The 16,590-nt window shown below is 49.4% G+C and overlaps 1 protein-coding gene across 2 annotated transcripts in view; it reads left to right on the top strand.

The window, feature by feature from the left end:
• KIF17 (kinesin family member 17) overlaps positions 1-16,590 on the top strand; it is a 58,989-nt gene that overhangs the window by 30,555 nt on the left and 11,844 nt on the right. For both annotated transcript variants that reach the window (XM_077260435.1, XM_077260436.1), the window contains one exon: positions 4,366-4,496. In XM_077260435.1, coding sequence (XP_077116550.1) covers positions 4,366-4,496 — 131 coding nt within the window. The remainder of the gene's footprint in view (positions 1-4,365; positions 4,497-16,590) is intronic.

Here is a 16,590-nt window from a genome sequence, read left to right as displayed (position 1 = left end):
ATGGAAGCCTGGGTATGTTTTGCTTAAGTAGATCTACTGCTGAGGGATTTGTTTACATTGGGAAGGCTTCCAGGTGATTGGAGAGATGGGTGGGTCCAGTCACCTACAAACCCACCCAAAGAGGCATGTCTGAACACCTAAGATGGCTTTGTGTTTTAAGGATTTTGTGTTTTAGGACCTGTGGTGATGTCACGCTCACCTGACTGGCCATATGACAGGTACCTGGGTGTGGTTACACCTATGTAAAGGAGGTATGTGTAGCACATGGTGGGAGTGTTTGGTAGTCTGCAAGTGTGGACAGACTTCCATGTGTCCTGGCTGGACACTGCAGAGTGGCCTGTGTGCTGTAGGTCCTGGATGGTCAGTGTTGGAGGCTCCTGGGAGTGGAGTCGTCCTGGAAGCACCTAGAGACCGTAGACCTGGACGGTCTGTGTTGAGGACCTGGGACTGACGTGAAGTCAGCATGAGGAGTGGAACTCCTGAAAGGTAACCCTGGACAAGGGGATTGTAATATATGGCAGAGAAGTTTATCTGCTGCATGAACAGACTGGTGGTCGTGATAAGTTCATGGACATAATGAAATAGACTGTATGTCATGTGGTTTATGAAGTTTAATAAACCAGATTTGTGTGAGGTACCGTGCCTGAGTGCTTGAATCTTATGCCAAGCGAGTGTCCCCCAACACACTCAGGTAGCGTATCACCACAATACACACATATCATATACACATGTAACACACACACACACACGTATATAAGAAGCTGCGTGGGTGTGTTCTAGAGTTGAACGCAGATGTAGAGGATGTTTTTGGTCTGGTTGATTTGGGGAGCCCGGTGACCCTGGTAAGGGCTGTAGAAGATAAATTTATAATGTCTGAAAGGAAGATTGAGGTCACATGCATCCATGGGGACACTAAGGTTTATCCAGTGGCCTTGGTGCAACTCGAGACGGTCATGAGCCATACAAGTCTGGAGGCGGCCATAGTCCCTAACCTATCTTGTCCGGTGATAGTAGGCCAGGACTGTAAGTTATTCTCAGACTTGTGGGAGGAGGGCGTTCCTCTGCAGTACGAGGATGGAAGTCTCATTACTGTTGCAGGGGCATACATTAAGTCAGTAATACATCCCAGAATTGACGGGTCAGACATCGGGGTGACCAGTGTGAAGGGTTCGTCTGCCCAACTTACTGACATGATGTCACCTGTCATGTACCCCAAGATGACTGGTAGTGGTGTGTTAAATAAAACCTGTGTAGCTGACACCCGATTAGAAAGCAACTTGAGCGTTCACCATGTTGTGGGGCGTGACACAGACTCTGGGGGTGACTGTGACATTTCATTACCAGTAGCAACCACTAGAGCTGAGTATGAGGTTGTGCGGACAGAAACACTGACACAGGGGAACAACAGTGCTCCACAAGGTAAAGTCAGGATGGCAGGGGCAGCCATAACGGAAATTATGACCTGTGTAAGGGGCGACTGCAGGTTCCAGGATGACCGATTGGGCGGTGGTGACTCCCATTCAGATGAGGACGCCAGCGGAAAAGAGTGCAGTATAGCTGAGTCAAGTGCAAGTGGCAAGTCTTCCTCCCATCGCCGGAGACGTAAAAGAGGCAAAGGGGCTGAACAAATTGCACCCTCTGAGAAGGTTGATAAAGAGGAGGTCCAGGATCTCGCTAATGAGTTGTCTCATGAGAAGCAAAAGGTGACAGATTTACAGGCCGAGTTAAGGCATCTGAGACAAGCAGCTGAGCACAGGGTGGATGAGCTGGAGAAGGAAGTATCTGAGCTCCGAGGTCACCTAAGTGACCATTGACCAAGTGACTATTCACCAAAGTGTGAATAAAGCCTTAAGGAAAGATGTGGAAGAGCTCAGAGAAGCATTAAGTGGTCTTCTGCAAGAGAAGGAGATGCTGGTCACAGACTCACAGCGGCGGTACCAGAATGGTAACGAGGTAAAGATGCCAGTGCCCATCCTAGCCAGGGATCTGAAAGAGTGTAAAGCGGAGGAAGAATTGGCACTAAAAACAGAACAAGACAGTCACCCGGTCGTGGCAGATGTCTTAATGGAAAGGTCCATGGCAAAAAGGGAGCCGTCCGTCTATGAAGAGAGTGAGACTCCGCTCTTCAAGTGCGTGATAGATGTACCTGAAGAGGCGCAAGATGCATGTACCAGTGAGGGTGTGCATGAGGCCTTTAAAAAGGCAGTAGCAGCGTGTAGTGTGCACTGGGCACCAGAGACGAAAAAGTTGGTGATACTGTCGACTAGGGAAGTCACAGTGAAGCGGGTGGCTATCCTGAAGGATATGCATCTACAATGTCTCCGTACAAAACAGATGATCTTGTTGAGAAATAAGGAAGCCGCTCGACGTTTGAAGCATACCAGGAAAGCTCAAAGTCGGCTGGGCTTTGTGGAAGACATTGTTCAAATACCCAGAAGTCTGGTGGGGAAAGTCATTGGAAGATTTGGAAAAGTGATGCAGGACCTGGTGAACAGATCCGGTGTGGTAAGACTGAGGATTCCGGATGATGGTGAAGTCCAGGTAACTGGTGAAGATGAGATGGTTCCATTTGTTTTAATTGGCTCAGTAGATAGCCTTAGGAACATTCGAGTGCTTCTTGAATACCGGGTGACGTATCTAAAGGAGATAGAGCAGCTAAGACTGGAACGTCTGAAGATTAATAAACAGCTGCAGAATATAAGATGGCGACCACTTCCAACCCAGGGTATGGAGATACGAAAAGATACCCTAAAGAATAGAAGACTCCAAAGAAGTGACTCCTCTGTTAGCTCAGGGCTGAGTGACCGTGGTAGGAGACCCACTAGCAGATGTAGTAGCGAAGGGTCAGACGCAGACCAGACAGTCAGCGCGACTACAAGTGAGACTTATGACCGTGTCAAACGGGGAAGTCAACTATTTAAAGAAAGCTCACGTGAAAGAGTACATGTGGAAAGTGGGTTGACCAAAAAGGGTCTGGTGACACAGACGGATGGTAACTCAAGGGTTGAAGCCCAAGGCCGACAAACTGACCGCTGGGGGCAGGGAAGGCCTATCAAAGGTGATGTGGATTCCCGGTTTCGGAACCCCGGGTTTATGTCATGTGTCCACCCCAATAGGGTTGAACAAAGGGGGGAGGTATGTGGTGCAGTGACCAATGTTACAGCCAGGGGGCGCTGTGTGTGCACTTCAAGATGCAATTGGAGGCATAGTTGTGATGAAACAGTGACTGGCAGTGTTGTGAATGGCCGATATGTATCGCAGAGGTGGGTGGCCCTGTGATGGAAGCCTGGGTATGTTTTGCTTAAGTAGATCTACTGCTGAGGGATTTGTTTACATTGGGAAGGCTTCCAGGTGATTGGAGAGATGGGTGGGTCCAGTCACCTACAAACCCACCCAAAGAGGCATGTCTGAACACCTAAGATGGCTTTGTGTTTTAAGGATTTTGTGTTTTAAGGACCTGTGGTGATGTCACGCTCACCTGACTGGCCATATGACAGGTACCTGGGTGTGGTTACACCTATGTAAAGGAGGTATGTGTAGCACATGGTGGGAGTGTTTGGTAGTCTGCAAGTGTGGACAGACTTCCATGTGTCCTGGCTGGACACTGCAGAGTGGCCTGTGTGCTGTAGGTCCTGGATGGTCAGTGTTGGAGGCTCCTGGGAGTGGAGTCGTCCTGGAAGCACCTAGAGACCGTAGACCTGGACGGTCTGTGTTGAGGACCTGGGACTGACGTGAAGTCAGAATGAGGAGTGGAACTCCTGAAAGGTAACCCTGGACAAGGGGATTGTAATATATGGCAGAGAAGTTTATCTGCTGCATGAACAGACTGGTGGTCGTGATAAGTTCATGGACATAATGAAATAGACTGTATGTCATGTGGTTTATGAAGTTTAATAAACCAGATTTGTGTGAGGTACCGTGCCTGAGTGCTTGAATCTTATGCCAAGCGAGTGTCCCCCAACACACTCAGGTAGCGTATCACCACAATACACACATATCATATACACATGTAACACACACACACACGCGTAATATACACACATATATCCTATACACATGTAATACACACACACATCATATACACATGTAATAACACACACACACACACACATCATATACACACATCGTATACACATGTAATATACATACACACACACACACATCATATACACACATCCTATACACATGTAATATACACACATATATCCTATACACATGTAATACACACACGCGCGCTGTGGACAGAGTGGATCCACCAGTGACTTCTCGCCATCAATGTTCAGTCATTCCCACCATTTTTGGGAGTCACTGTTGCCCCGGAACTTGTGATTTAATTTTCACCTTTCCCTTTGCCGTTCTTCTTAGTCGGAGGCACAAGTGGCTGAACATGTCCGCAGCATCAGAAGAGAAAACCTGGGGGTGGATCCTGCGTCCAGCACACTCGTCCCCCCACAGGAGAGCCCGCGGTCCGTCAGCCCCCAGCAAGTGCTCGCCAGGTACCCGCTACATTTTTCTAAGTAGCATCTGTGTACCAGCAGCCCCCCGCACTGCAGGAGCTCCGGGTGGGATTCCATACAATGCCAGATTCACATCACGGTTATGATCGTCACACAGATCTAGAACAAGGGCATATAGCAGCCACATAGTGCCCGGTGACAAGCTGTGGCGGCCCCCGGGATGACACCCCTATATTACAGGCGTAAGCCCCCAGTATTCGCACAGCGCAGATACAGCGGAGTTGCCAAGATCTCCACCAGTTCCTAAAATAATGCTGACATGGCAAAAATTTGGATTGAAGTCCGGAGACCCCGTTATCACTAAAATGAGTACAATAATGAGTGGAGAGCCGATCACAGCTCACTGCTCCGGCTCATTTATTCCAGTGATCGTGGGGGTCTCGGCACAGGAAGCCCACCCATTCAGAAACCTCATGATGTTAGGGGTCGAGTTCCCGCCTCTGCACAGGGGGAATCTCGGGCCATCTCCGCTGCGGTCTCCCATTCTTCTCCTGTCGCAGTGGAGCCTGCTCAGCGGAGACGTCGGTCCCAGCGTCTCGCTCAGTCTGACTCTGTGCAAAGGGTTACTGCTGCTTTTCCAGCTTCTGCCATTGAAGTCAGTGCTGGGCAGCGGTGAGCAGACGCTTTTGGGACTAAGTCCTGCTTTTCTCCTTCTGAGCATGCCCAGGGTAAGATCTCTCACTGGAGATCGAGGGTCACATGCTTGGATACTGCAGCAAAGAAGGAAGGTCTTGTACTTGCTGCAGCTATATAAGGTTCGCATGGCCGCACGACCATGCGCTAGTATCAATGCATGTTATGAGTTTTGCGCCAATGTGGTCACGCTTGTGTGGATTCAGGGACCCGGCTGAAATAAGCCACTTAGAATACCGGCACCTCCGGTGAGGAGATTGTATGTTTGCCTCCTTGACTGCGTGACCACAAGCTGCTATCTGCTCAGCAGTTACTGTGTATTCCTGTGGAGTTTAACAGGACACAGTCCTTTCTTTATAGCGACTCTGTGAAGCAACAGAGATCGCTTCTACTGCCATATAGTGCCGCCGTTTGCCAGCAGCAGGTTATTTTCCTGCACGGTGGACCCCGGGCTGCGAACGCACCAAATAACATCTCTATATTTAATCGGTGCGTTCCGCCAGCCCTAACAGTATACTAGTGCCAGGGTCTGGCTGGTAAATGGCAGACGATCAGTGTCTACAGCGGTACATCCAGCAGCTGGAGGGTAGGTTGGCGGCTCTTGAGCACACAACCTCAGCTGTGGATGTTACCGCAGTCGCTGCTCAGGCTGCCAGTGTAGCTGCAGCCAGTTTGTCCTCTGCCACCCCTGCTCCGACTTTATCCCGTTTCCCGCTTCCAGACAAGTTTGCTGGTGACAGTAAGCTATGTCGGAGATTCGTGAGTCAGTGCTCCATACATCTTGAGCTCCTGGCTGCATGTTTTCCTACGGAAAGGGCGAAAGTGGGATTTATTTTATCCCTTTTGTCGGGCAGGGCGTTGGAGTGGGCAACGCCGCTATGGGAGCGTAATGATCGTGTGGTGCAGAGTGCTCCTCTCTTCCTGGACGCTCAGAAATAGGTCTTTTTGGGACCTCGTGTCACCCACGATACCGCGCTCCAATTGTTGGCAATAGCACAGGGTTCGTCCATGGTCAGCCAGTTCGCCGTCCAATTCCGGACTCTGGTCTCTGAGCTGGAGTGGCCGGATAAAGTCCTTACTCCGGTGTTCTGGAAAGGACTGGCAGACCATGTGAAGGACGCCTTGGCCACCAGGGAGATTCCCGCCACACTGGAGGAGCTCATTACTATATCTACCCGCATCGACCTCCGTTTTAACGAGCGGAGGTTAGAGCGGACCCAGTGTAGGCAGAGGTTTCGGCTGGCTCCCACCTTCGCCAGACCTCTAGAATCTTCCGTTCAGGCGTCCGACTCCCATGAGGCCATGGAGGTTTCTCGAGCGGGACCTAAGTCTCGGACCGCTCGAGTACCCGTGGTTTGTAGAAATTGCCAACAACAAGGACATTATGCAAATAAATGTCCACGGCGGTCGGGTAAACGATCGCGTCTAGTAACCATTGGAGGAGGTTCACTAGACACAGCGGCGTTTTCCTCCAAGCTATCCTTCAAAGGGACAATCATGTTAGGTTCATCCTCTCTAACAGTCGGGCTTTGTGTGGACTCTGGAGCAGAGGGGAATTTCATGTCGCAAAAAATCGGCTGCAAAGCCGTAGCCAGCTCACCAACCAGACCAAAGGCACGAAGCACAGGAGTCCGTCCTGACCCAGACGTCAAACAGCAGCAGCAAATCCAAACATACGTCGATACTCCAGCTCCGATAAAAGTGGGTAAAGTCTTTATTATTCCAAAATGGTTAAAACACGATCCTTACATCAATGGACCAGACAGGTGCTTATAAATGATATGGCAACGCGTTTCGACCCATATAGGTCTTACTCATGCCCTATTCACAGCAGGAATGAGAATTACATATATAGTGCTCATGAGCCTGAGACCCGCCCCTTAAAAGTCACATGATTCACTATACAGGTCCTGCAAACATATGTGTCCAAATGACTAAAATACACAAATACAAAGAATATATACATAAAAATGGAGGCAAATAATAACAATAAATAATCAATAATGATACAATATTTCGTTTCTTTTGTTCAAGCCTACAGGGAAGCGAGTATTCAAGTTATAAATCCAAAACGCTTCTCTTGTGAGTAAACGTCTTTTCATTTCTCCCCCTCGATTAGGAGGATGGACTTTTTCTATGCCATGAGCTTTAAAGGCTGTGGTATCTCCGTTGTGTACTGTGTGGAAATGTTTAGCTGCCATGGAAACGTTTCTGTTAGGAATATTGCAGTTATTTACATCTCTAAGATGTTCTGTTTTTAGTTTCCGTGACGTGCATCCTACATATTCCACAAATCCCGGTATGGCAGACACATCGCCCCCCCAAATAATGAGGGTGTCATACCAGGAGATGTGTTCAACATAAGGATTCTCAGCAGAATATATAAATTTTTGTTCCCAATATGCCATTGTCAGATTGGCTCGTTGTACACGAGCATACCTCATGATATAGCAATGAAAGCGTTAGAATTTCACCTAATGGACTATGGTCAATATTCACAAGATCTTATCAATTTTGCATTGAAAGTAACGTTTTTTTCTCATGAAACATAATATTTTTTCATTTGATGGAGAAATTTATGCACAAAAGTCGGGAGTTCCTATGGGGGCTAAATATTCACCGTCCCTAGCCAATCTGACAATGGCATATTGGGAACAAAAATTTATATATTCTGCTGAGAATCTCCTGGTATGACACCCTCATTATTTGGGGGGGCGATGTGTCTGCCATACCGGGATTTGTGGAATACATTTGTAGCGCCCCCACTGCCGCAGGGCCGAGGGGTACCCGGTACCGGGCCTCTGAGTCTCTGCTCTGGGGTTGTCACGGTGGCTAGACCCGGTCCGTGACCCTGCTGAGGGGCGTACAGTAATAGATGTGGATGGTGGTGGAGGTGTGGTGCAGTAAATAATGAAGACACCAGGTTGCAGTCTCTTTACCTCTTTACTGAAGGCTTCCGAGTCCTCAATCCGGAATACGGTTAACAGGGCTGCGCAAGTCCAGCCGGTCCGATGGCACCTCCAGAGTTCCCTTTGCAGGTAGAAATCTGTGCCTACCTTCCTGCGCTTGTGTCGTGGTCCTCCCCTGCTGTGCTTACGGGATAGTACCCCACAACTGTTGTGTCTGTTTCTCATGTTCCCTCACAACTCGATTCTGATGTTCTCCCTCTACGTCCCCCTGATCTTACGGTTAGGACGCACCCGTATGACGGGAGGCTCGGAGCTCTTCCAGGACTCTTGAATCGCCCCTCTCCTGTTACCCCCCTGTGTCTTCCTGGGTCTGGGTGAGACAGCCCGCCTGTAACTGACTGTCCTGCCGTAGGTTTGAAGTTTGGCTTGGAGCTCTGTACTTCCTCGGCGTTCCGGCCACCGGTTATGCGCCTCAATAGGATGTTGCCTCGTCTTACAGCACGACTCCTACTGGTGTTTCTCCTTGTTGCGTTGGTCTCGTTTCTCACTCAGCACAATAAATCTCGCTTCTTATCCTTTCTTGGGGTACCGCCGCTATATCGTGCAGGTGCGGTCCCGTAACGTTCTCTGTTCGCTAGGCCTCTGTCAGGATCCCACCCCTGATAGGGACCCCTCTGAATCTTCCCCTACAACACCCTCTGCCACAAGGTGTTGCCTGGTTCCAACCCAGTCAGCTTTCTGTCTAACTTCCTGCCTAACCCCCAGTTTTACCAGACTGTGAGGAGTGGCCTAATAAATAGAACCCTTAGCTCCCCCTGGAGGCCAGACTGTGAAATGTATTGGTGTCTGTGATACCTGGTCAGGTGAACTCCTTCAGTGCCATCAGACGTACCATAGCCCCCCTTAGCGGCGGAGCCACAGTACTGCAACGACCAGGACTCTGGGGCGCTGCACATTAATTCTAACAAATTTGGTATAAAATTTACATTTGTGTATGATCAAAAAAATATTTCTTTTTTGGATTTGGAATTATGTGGCATCGCTGGAGAATATGTCATTAGTCGAACTCACATAAAACCAATTAGTGGGAATACGATATTGCACGCAAATAGCAGCCACCCAGCCCATACTATCAAATCCATAACTGTGGGGGAATTCACCAGGCTGAAGCGTAATTGTAGCAAGGAGGAAGACAAACTAAATGAATTTCAGGAATTAAAAAAGAAATTAAAAGTCCGAAAGTATCCAAATTGGACATTGGAGAGGGCCACAAATATAGTAGACAAAAAACGCAGAGAAGATCTGTTGGTATCCAGTACATCGAATAATGCCGCAAATAAAACACTCGCTAATAGTGTTGAGCGATACCGTCCGATACTTGAAAGTATCGGTATCGGAAAGTATCGGCCGATACCGGCAAAGTATCGGATCCAATCCGATACCGATACCCGATACCAATACAAGTCAATGGGACTCAAGTATCGGACGGTATTCCTGATGGTTCCCAGGGTCTGAAGGAGAGGAAACTCTCCTTCAGGCCCTGGGATCCATATAAATGTGTAAAAGAAAGAATTAAAATAAAAAATATCGCTATACTCACCTCTCCGACGCAGCCTGGACCTCAGCGAGGGAACCGGCAGCGTTGTTTGTTTAAAATTCGCGCTTTTACTTGGTTACGTGAAGTCCCGGCTTGTGATTGGTCAGGGCGGCCATGTTGCCGGGACGCGGACCAATCACAGCAAGCCGTGACGAAATTACGTCACGGCTTGCTGTGATTGGTCCGCGTCCCGGCAACATGGCCGCCATTAACCAATCACAAGCCGGGACGTCACGGGAGGCTGGACACGCGCCCATTTTAAAAAGCGCGCGTGTCCAGCCTCCAGTGACGTCCCGGCTTATGATTGGTCACGGCGCCATGTTGCCGGGACGCGGACCAATCACAGCAAGCCGTGACGAAATTACGTCACGGCTTGCTGTGATTGGTCCGCGTCCCGGCAACATGGCCGCCATTAACCAATCACAAGCCGTGACGTCACGGGAGGCTGGACACGCGCGCTTTTTAAAATGGGCGCGTGTCCAGCCTCCCGTGACGTCCCGGCTTGTGATTGGTTGCGCCGCGGTCAACCAATCACAAGCCGGGAGGCTGGACACGCGCGCATTTTAAAATTTTAAAATGGGCGCGTGTCCAGCCTCCCGGCTTGTGATTGGTTGATCGCGGCGCAACCAATCACAAGCCGGGACGTCACGGGAGGCTGGACACGCGCCCATTTTAAAAAGCGCGCGTGTCCAGCCTCCCGTGACGTCACGGCTTGTGATTGGTTGCGTCTCCCATGTGACTGCGACGCAACCAATCACAAAGCCGGGACGTAATTTTAAAATCCTTAAGGACCTGAAATTACGTCACGGCTTGCTGTGATTGGTTGCGTCGCCCATGTGACTGCGACGCAACCAATCACAACGCCGGAACGTAATTTTAAAATCCTGAAGGACCTGAAATTACGTCACGGCTTGCTGTGATTGGTTGCGTCCCGGTCACATGGGCGGCACGCAACCAATCACAAGCCGGGACTCACGTAAAGGAAAGAAAAGCGCGAATTTTAAACAAAGAACGCTGCCGCTTCCCTCGGTAAGGTGCAGGCTGCGTCGGAGAGGTGAGTATAGCAATATTTTTTATTTTAATTCTCTCTTTTACACATTTTTACATTAATGTTGTTTCGATACCGATACCCGATATCACAAAAATATCGGATCTCGGTATCGGAATTCCGATACAGCAAGTATCGGCCGATACCCGATACTTGCAGTATCGGAATGCTCAACACTACTCGCTAATAAATGACATCTATGTTTACAATTTTCTCCTCAATTCAATCAAATTAAAAAAATTATTAATAAGAGATTACCTATTTTGTGTGAGGATAACACGTTAACGCACATATTAAAAGATGGAATTAATATAGTAGCGAGGAGAGCGCGAACAATTGGTGATAATTGCCCCAAACTCTGCTTTGTTAAAATCCGGATCCAGGTCCAACACATGGTTGGATTGTAAAGGTTTTTATAAATGTGGTACCGCTGCCTGTAGTACGTGCATTCATGCACAATTAGGGAATACTTTCCAAAATACTGAGAAAACCAGACATTATGCTATAAATAGTTTTATTAATTGCCACACTAAAAACGTGGTTTACAAAATAGATTGCACAATTTGTCATATATCTTATGTAGGATGCACGTCACGGAAACTAAAAACACGCATAACAGAACATCTTAGGCTACTTTCACACTAGCGTTAACTGCATTACGTCGCAATGCGTCGTTTTGCCGAAAAAACGCATCCTGCAAAAGTGCTTGCAGGATGCGTTTTTTCTGCATTGACTAACATTAGCGACGCATTTGCGACGCAATGACACACGTCGCAACCGTCGTGCGACGGTTGCGCCGTGCTGTGGCGGACCGTCGGGAGCAAAAAACGTTACATGTAACGTTTTTTGCTCCCGACGGTCCGCTTTTTCCGACCGCGCATGCGCGGCCGGAACTCCACCCCCACCTCCCCGCACCTCACAATGGGGCAGCGGATGCGCTGGAAAAATGCATCCGCTGCCCCCGTTGTGCGGCGGAGACAACGCTAGCGTCGGGAACCTCGGCCCGACGCACCGCAACGGGCCGAGCCCGACGCTAGTGTGAAAGTAGCCTTAGAGATGTAAATAACTGCAATATTCCTAACAGAAACGTTTCCATGGCAGCTAAACATTTCCACACAGTACACAACGGAGATACCACAGCCTTTAAAGCTCATGGCATAGAAAAAGTCCATCCTCCTAATCGAGGGGGAGAAATGAAAAGACGTTTACTCACAAGAGAAGCGTTTTGGATTTATAACTTGAATACTCGCTTCCCTGTAGGCTTGAACAAAAGAAACAAAATATTGTATCATTATTGATTATTTATTGTTATTATTTGCCTCCATTTTTATGTATATATTCTTTGTATTTGTGTATTTTAGTCATTTGGACACATATGTTTGCAGGACCTGTATAGTGAATGATGTGACTTTTAAGGGGCGGGTCTCAGGCTCATGAGCACTATATATGTAATTCTCATTCCTGCTGTGAATAGGGCATGAGTAAGACCTATATGGGTCGAAACGCGTTGCCATATCATTTATAAGCACCTGTCTGGCCCATTGATGTAAGGATCGTGTTTTAACCATTTTGGAATAATAAAGACTTTACCCACTTTTATCGGAGCTGGAGTATCGACGTATGTTTGGATTTGCTGCGGGAATTTCATGTCCTCTGCTTTTGCTCTGCGCCATGCAATACCTCTGGTGATGCTCGCCAAACCAGTGACTGTTAGAGTAGTGAATGGGTCGACACTTCCCTCACAAATCACACACCAGACTGTCCCTTTCACGTTATCTATGTCCCCTTCCCACCAGGAGATTATTTCCCTTCTTGTTCTTCCCGAGGGAATGGACGAGATTCTGCTGGGAATACCCTGGCTCAGTTTCCACTCCCCACATATTGAGTGGACCTCTGGGAGGATATTGGATTGGAGTGATTCATGTAAGGGCAGATGTGTGAGGGAGTGCGTTCAGGTTTCCTCTACTGAGATACCCGCAGATCTCTCTTCCCTTCCCAGGTGCTATTGGTCCTATGCAGATGTCTTCTCCAAAAAGGCTGCGGAGACCCTTCCGCCTCACCGTTCCTATGACTGTCCTATTGATCTCTTGCCTGGAGCAGAACCTCCTCGGGGACGGGTCTATCCCCTCTCTCTCCCGGAAGCAGAGGCTATGTCCCAATACATCCAGGAGAATTTGGCAAGAGGGTTCATTAGGAAGTCAGTGTCACCTGCAGGGGCGGGGTTCTTCTTCGTGCAGAAGAAGAACGGAGAATTACGTCCTTGCATAGATTACAGGGGTCTTAACGCCATCACCGTTAAGAATAAATACCCGTTGCCCCTGATTTCTGAGCTCTTTGATAGGCTACGGGGAGCAAGGGTATTTACCAAATTAGATCTGCGTTGTGCTTATAACCTGACTAGATTGTGGCCCGATTCTAACGCATCGGGTATTCTAGAATATGCATGTCCCCGTAGTATATGGACAATGATGATTCCAGAATTCGCGGCAGACTGTGCCCGTCGCTGATTGGTCGAAGCAACCTTTATGACATCATCGTCTCCATGGCAACCATTATGACATCTACGTCGATACTGTGCCCGTCGCCTGGTGGCCTCGACCAATCAGAGACGCGGGATTTCCAGGACAGACAGACAGAAAAACCCTTAGACAATTATATATATAGATTCGCATCCGTGAGGGGGACGAATGGAAGACGGCGTTTAATACCAGGGATGGGCACTATGAGTATCTGGTGATGCCCTTCGGGCTCTGTAATGCCCCAGCCGTTTTCCAAGACTTTGTCAACGATATCTTCCGGGATATGCTCTCCACCTCGGTCGTAGTCTATCTGGATGATATTCTCATCTTCTCTCCAGATATTGACTCCCACCGGAGAGATGTTGGCAGAGTCTTCGACCTCTTACGGGCAAACTCCCTCTATGCAAAGTTGGAGAAGTGTATGTTTGAGCAGGAGTCTTTACCTTTCCTGGGCTATATCATCTCCGCCCAGGGATTGGCTATGGATCCTGCCAAACTACAGGCTGTGATGGACTGGCAAGAACCCCATTCTCTTAAAGCGGTGCACTTTATGGGGTTCATAAATTACTATCGTCAGTTCATTCCCCACTTCTCAACTTTGGTAGCTCCCTTGGTAGCCCTCACTAAGAAGGGAGCAAATCCCAAATTGTGGTCTGAAGAGGTCTCCAAGGCTTTTTCTTCTATTAAGTCTCATTTTGCTAGCGCTCCCATCCTACATCGTACCGATGTTGATAAGCCGTTTATAATGGAGGTGGATGCCTCATCCGTTGGTGCAGGAGCAGTCCTCTTCCAAAAGGATGCTCAAGGTCGGAAGCATCCTTGCTTCTTCTTCTCCAAGACCTTCACACCAGCGGAGAGGAATTATTCCATCGGGGACAGGGAGTTGCTAGCAATGAAGTTAGCCTTCTCGGAGTGGAGACATCTTTTGGAAGGGGCTCGCTTTCCCTTCCAGGTCTTCACGGACCACAAAAATTTGGTTTATTTACAAACAGCCCAGCGGCTAAATTCCCGTCAGGCCAGATGGTCCTTGGTCTTCTCCCGGTTACACTTCACCCTCCATTATCTCGCTGGGGAGAAGAACATTCGTGCTGACGCCCTCTCTCGCTCCGTTGTGTCATCTGAGGAGGAGGAAGGGGAGCCTCGGCTTATTGTCCCTTCTGAGAGCTTGAAAACCGTAGCTCCGGTTTCGCTAGAGTCTGTGCCTCCGGGCAAGACTTTTGTACCCATTAATTTGCAACTGGAGGTTCTCTCTTGGACTCATTTGTCCAGGGTGGGTGGACACTTTGGGACAAAGAGGACATCTGAGCTGCTGGCGAGGACGTGCTGGTGGCCACATATGGTCCGTGACATCGGAGATTATATTCGGGCGTTTGTCTCCTGCGCCAAAAATAAGTCTCCTCGACAACGGCCAGCTGGGTTACTCTATCCCTTGCCAGTGGCAGACAGGCCCTGGGAGATGGTCGGGATCGACTTTGTGGTGGGTTTGCCCAAGTCTCGTGGCTGTACCATCATTTGGGTTATCACCGATCATTTTTCTAAAATGGTGCATTTGGTGCCGCTTCCACGGCTACCTTCTGCACGGGCCTTGGCAGCGTTGTTCATAAAACACATCTTCCGCCTACACGGTATGCCGGACAAAATTGTCAGTGACCGGGGTCCCCAGTTTGCGTCTCGGTTCTGGAGAGAGCTTTGTCGTCTTCTCAGCATTGAGTTGAATCTCTCTTCCGCATATCATCCTGAGACGAATGGGTTGGTAGAGAGGGCCAACCAGACCTTGGTCACATATCTGCGACATTTTGTCTCAGCCAGGAAGGATGACTGGGCTTCCCTGCTACCGTGGGCGGAGTTTGCGCTGAACAATGCCGTAGCCGACTCCACTGGACAAACCCCATTCCTCCTTAACTACGGTCAGCATCCGCGGGTACCTGTACCTATGCCCGTGTCTTCCGCTGACTCCAGGGTCGCAGACTGGGCTGTGGAGGCACGAGATATTTGGGACCACACTCAGGATGCCATTCAGGCCTCCAAGGAGAGAATGAGGTCCTCCGCCGATGCACATCGGCGCCCCGCTCCTACCTTTGCTCCTGACGACTTGGTGTGGCTCTCCACCCGTAACATCATGCTGCGAGTTGAGTCCACTAAGTTTGCACCTCGCTACTTGGGCCCTTTCAAGGTCCTCGAACAGGTTAACCCTGTGGTCTACCGTTTAGCCCTTCCACCACGCCTGGGTATCACCGACACCTTTCATGTGTCCCTCTTGAAACCCGTATACATGTCTCGGTTTTCCTAGTCATCTGCCGGGATATCGGGTTCGTCTACGGACGATTACGAGGTGAACGCTATTTTAGGGTGCAAGGTGGTACGTGGCAAAAAAATTTATTTGGTGGACTGGAAGGGTTATGGTCCTGAGGACAGGTCCTGGGAGCCTGCTGAGCACATTCAGGCTCTGCAGCTCATTGCTGCCTTTGAGCGTAGCGAGGTCCAAGGAGGGGGGGGCCCCTAGGAGGGGGGGGGGGGGTAATGTTAGGGGTCGAGTTCCCGCCTCTGCACAGGGGGAATCTCGGGCCATCTCCGCTGCGGTCTCTCATTCTTCTCCTGCCGCAGTGGAGCCTGCTCAGCGGAGACGTCGGTCCCAGTGTCTCGCTCAGTCTGACTCTGTGCAAAGGGTTACTGCTGCTTTTCCAGCTTCTGCCATTGAAGCCAGCGGTGAGCAGACGCTTTTGGGACTAAGTCCTGCTTTTCTCCTTCTGAGCCCAGGGTAAGATCTCTCATTGGAGATCGAGGGTCGCATGCTTGGATACTGCAGCAAAGCCCATTGGTTCTCCAGGAAGGTCCTGAAGGTGCTCAGGCTCTGTGGCAGCCTCTCATTGGTCCTTCTAGGAAGGTCTTGTACTTGCTGCAGCTATATAAAGTTTGCATGGCCGCATGGCCATGCGCTAGTATCAATGCATGTTATGAGTTTTGCGCCAATGTGGTCACGCTTGTGTGGATTCAGGGACCCGGCTGAAATAAGCCACTTAGAATACCGGCACCTCCGGTGAGGAGATTGTGTGTATGGTTTCAGGGCCCCGGCTGAAATAAGCCACCTAGAATACCGGCTCCTCTGGTGAGGAGATTGTATGTTTGCCTCCTTGACTGCGTGACCACAAGCTGCTATCTGCTCAGCAGTTACTGTGTATTCCTGTGGAGTTTAACAGGACACAGTCCTTTCTTTATAGCGACTCTGTGAAGCAACAGAGATCGCTTCTACCGCGATATAGTGCCGCCGTTTGCCAGCAGCAGGTTATTTTCCTGCACGGTGGACCCCGGGCTGCGAACGCACCAAATAACATCTCTATATTTAATCGGTGCGTTCCGCCAGCCCTAA

Source organism: Ranitomeya variabilis, chromosome 4 (assembly GCF_051348905.1).
Source record: "Ranitomeya variabilis isolate aRanVar5 chromosome 4, aRanVar5.hap1, whole genome shotgun sequence".
NCBI classification, from domain to species: Eukaryota; Metazoa; Chordata; class Amphibia; order Anura; family Dendrobatidae; genus Ranitomeya; species Ranitomeya variabilis.
The sequence above is the reverse complement of the archived record's forward strand: the minus strand, read 5'-3'. Positions and strand labels throughout refer to the sequence as shown.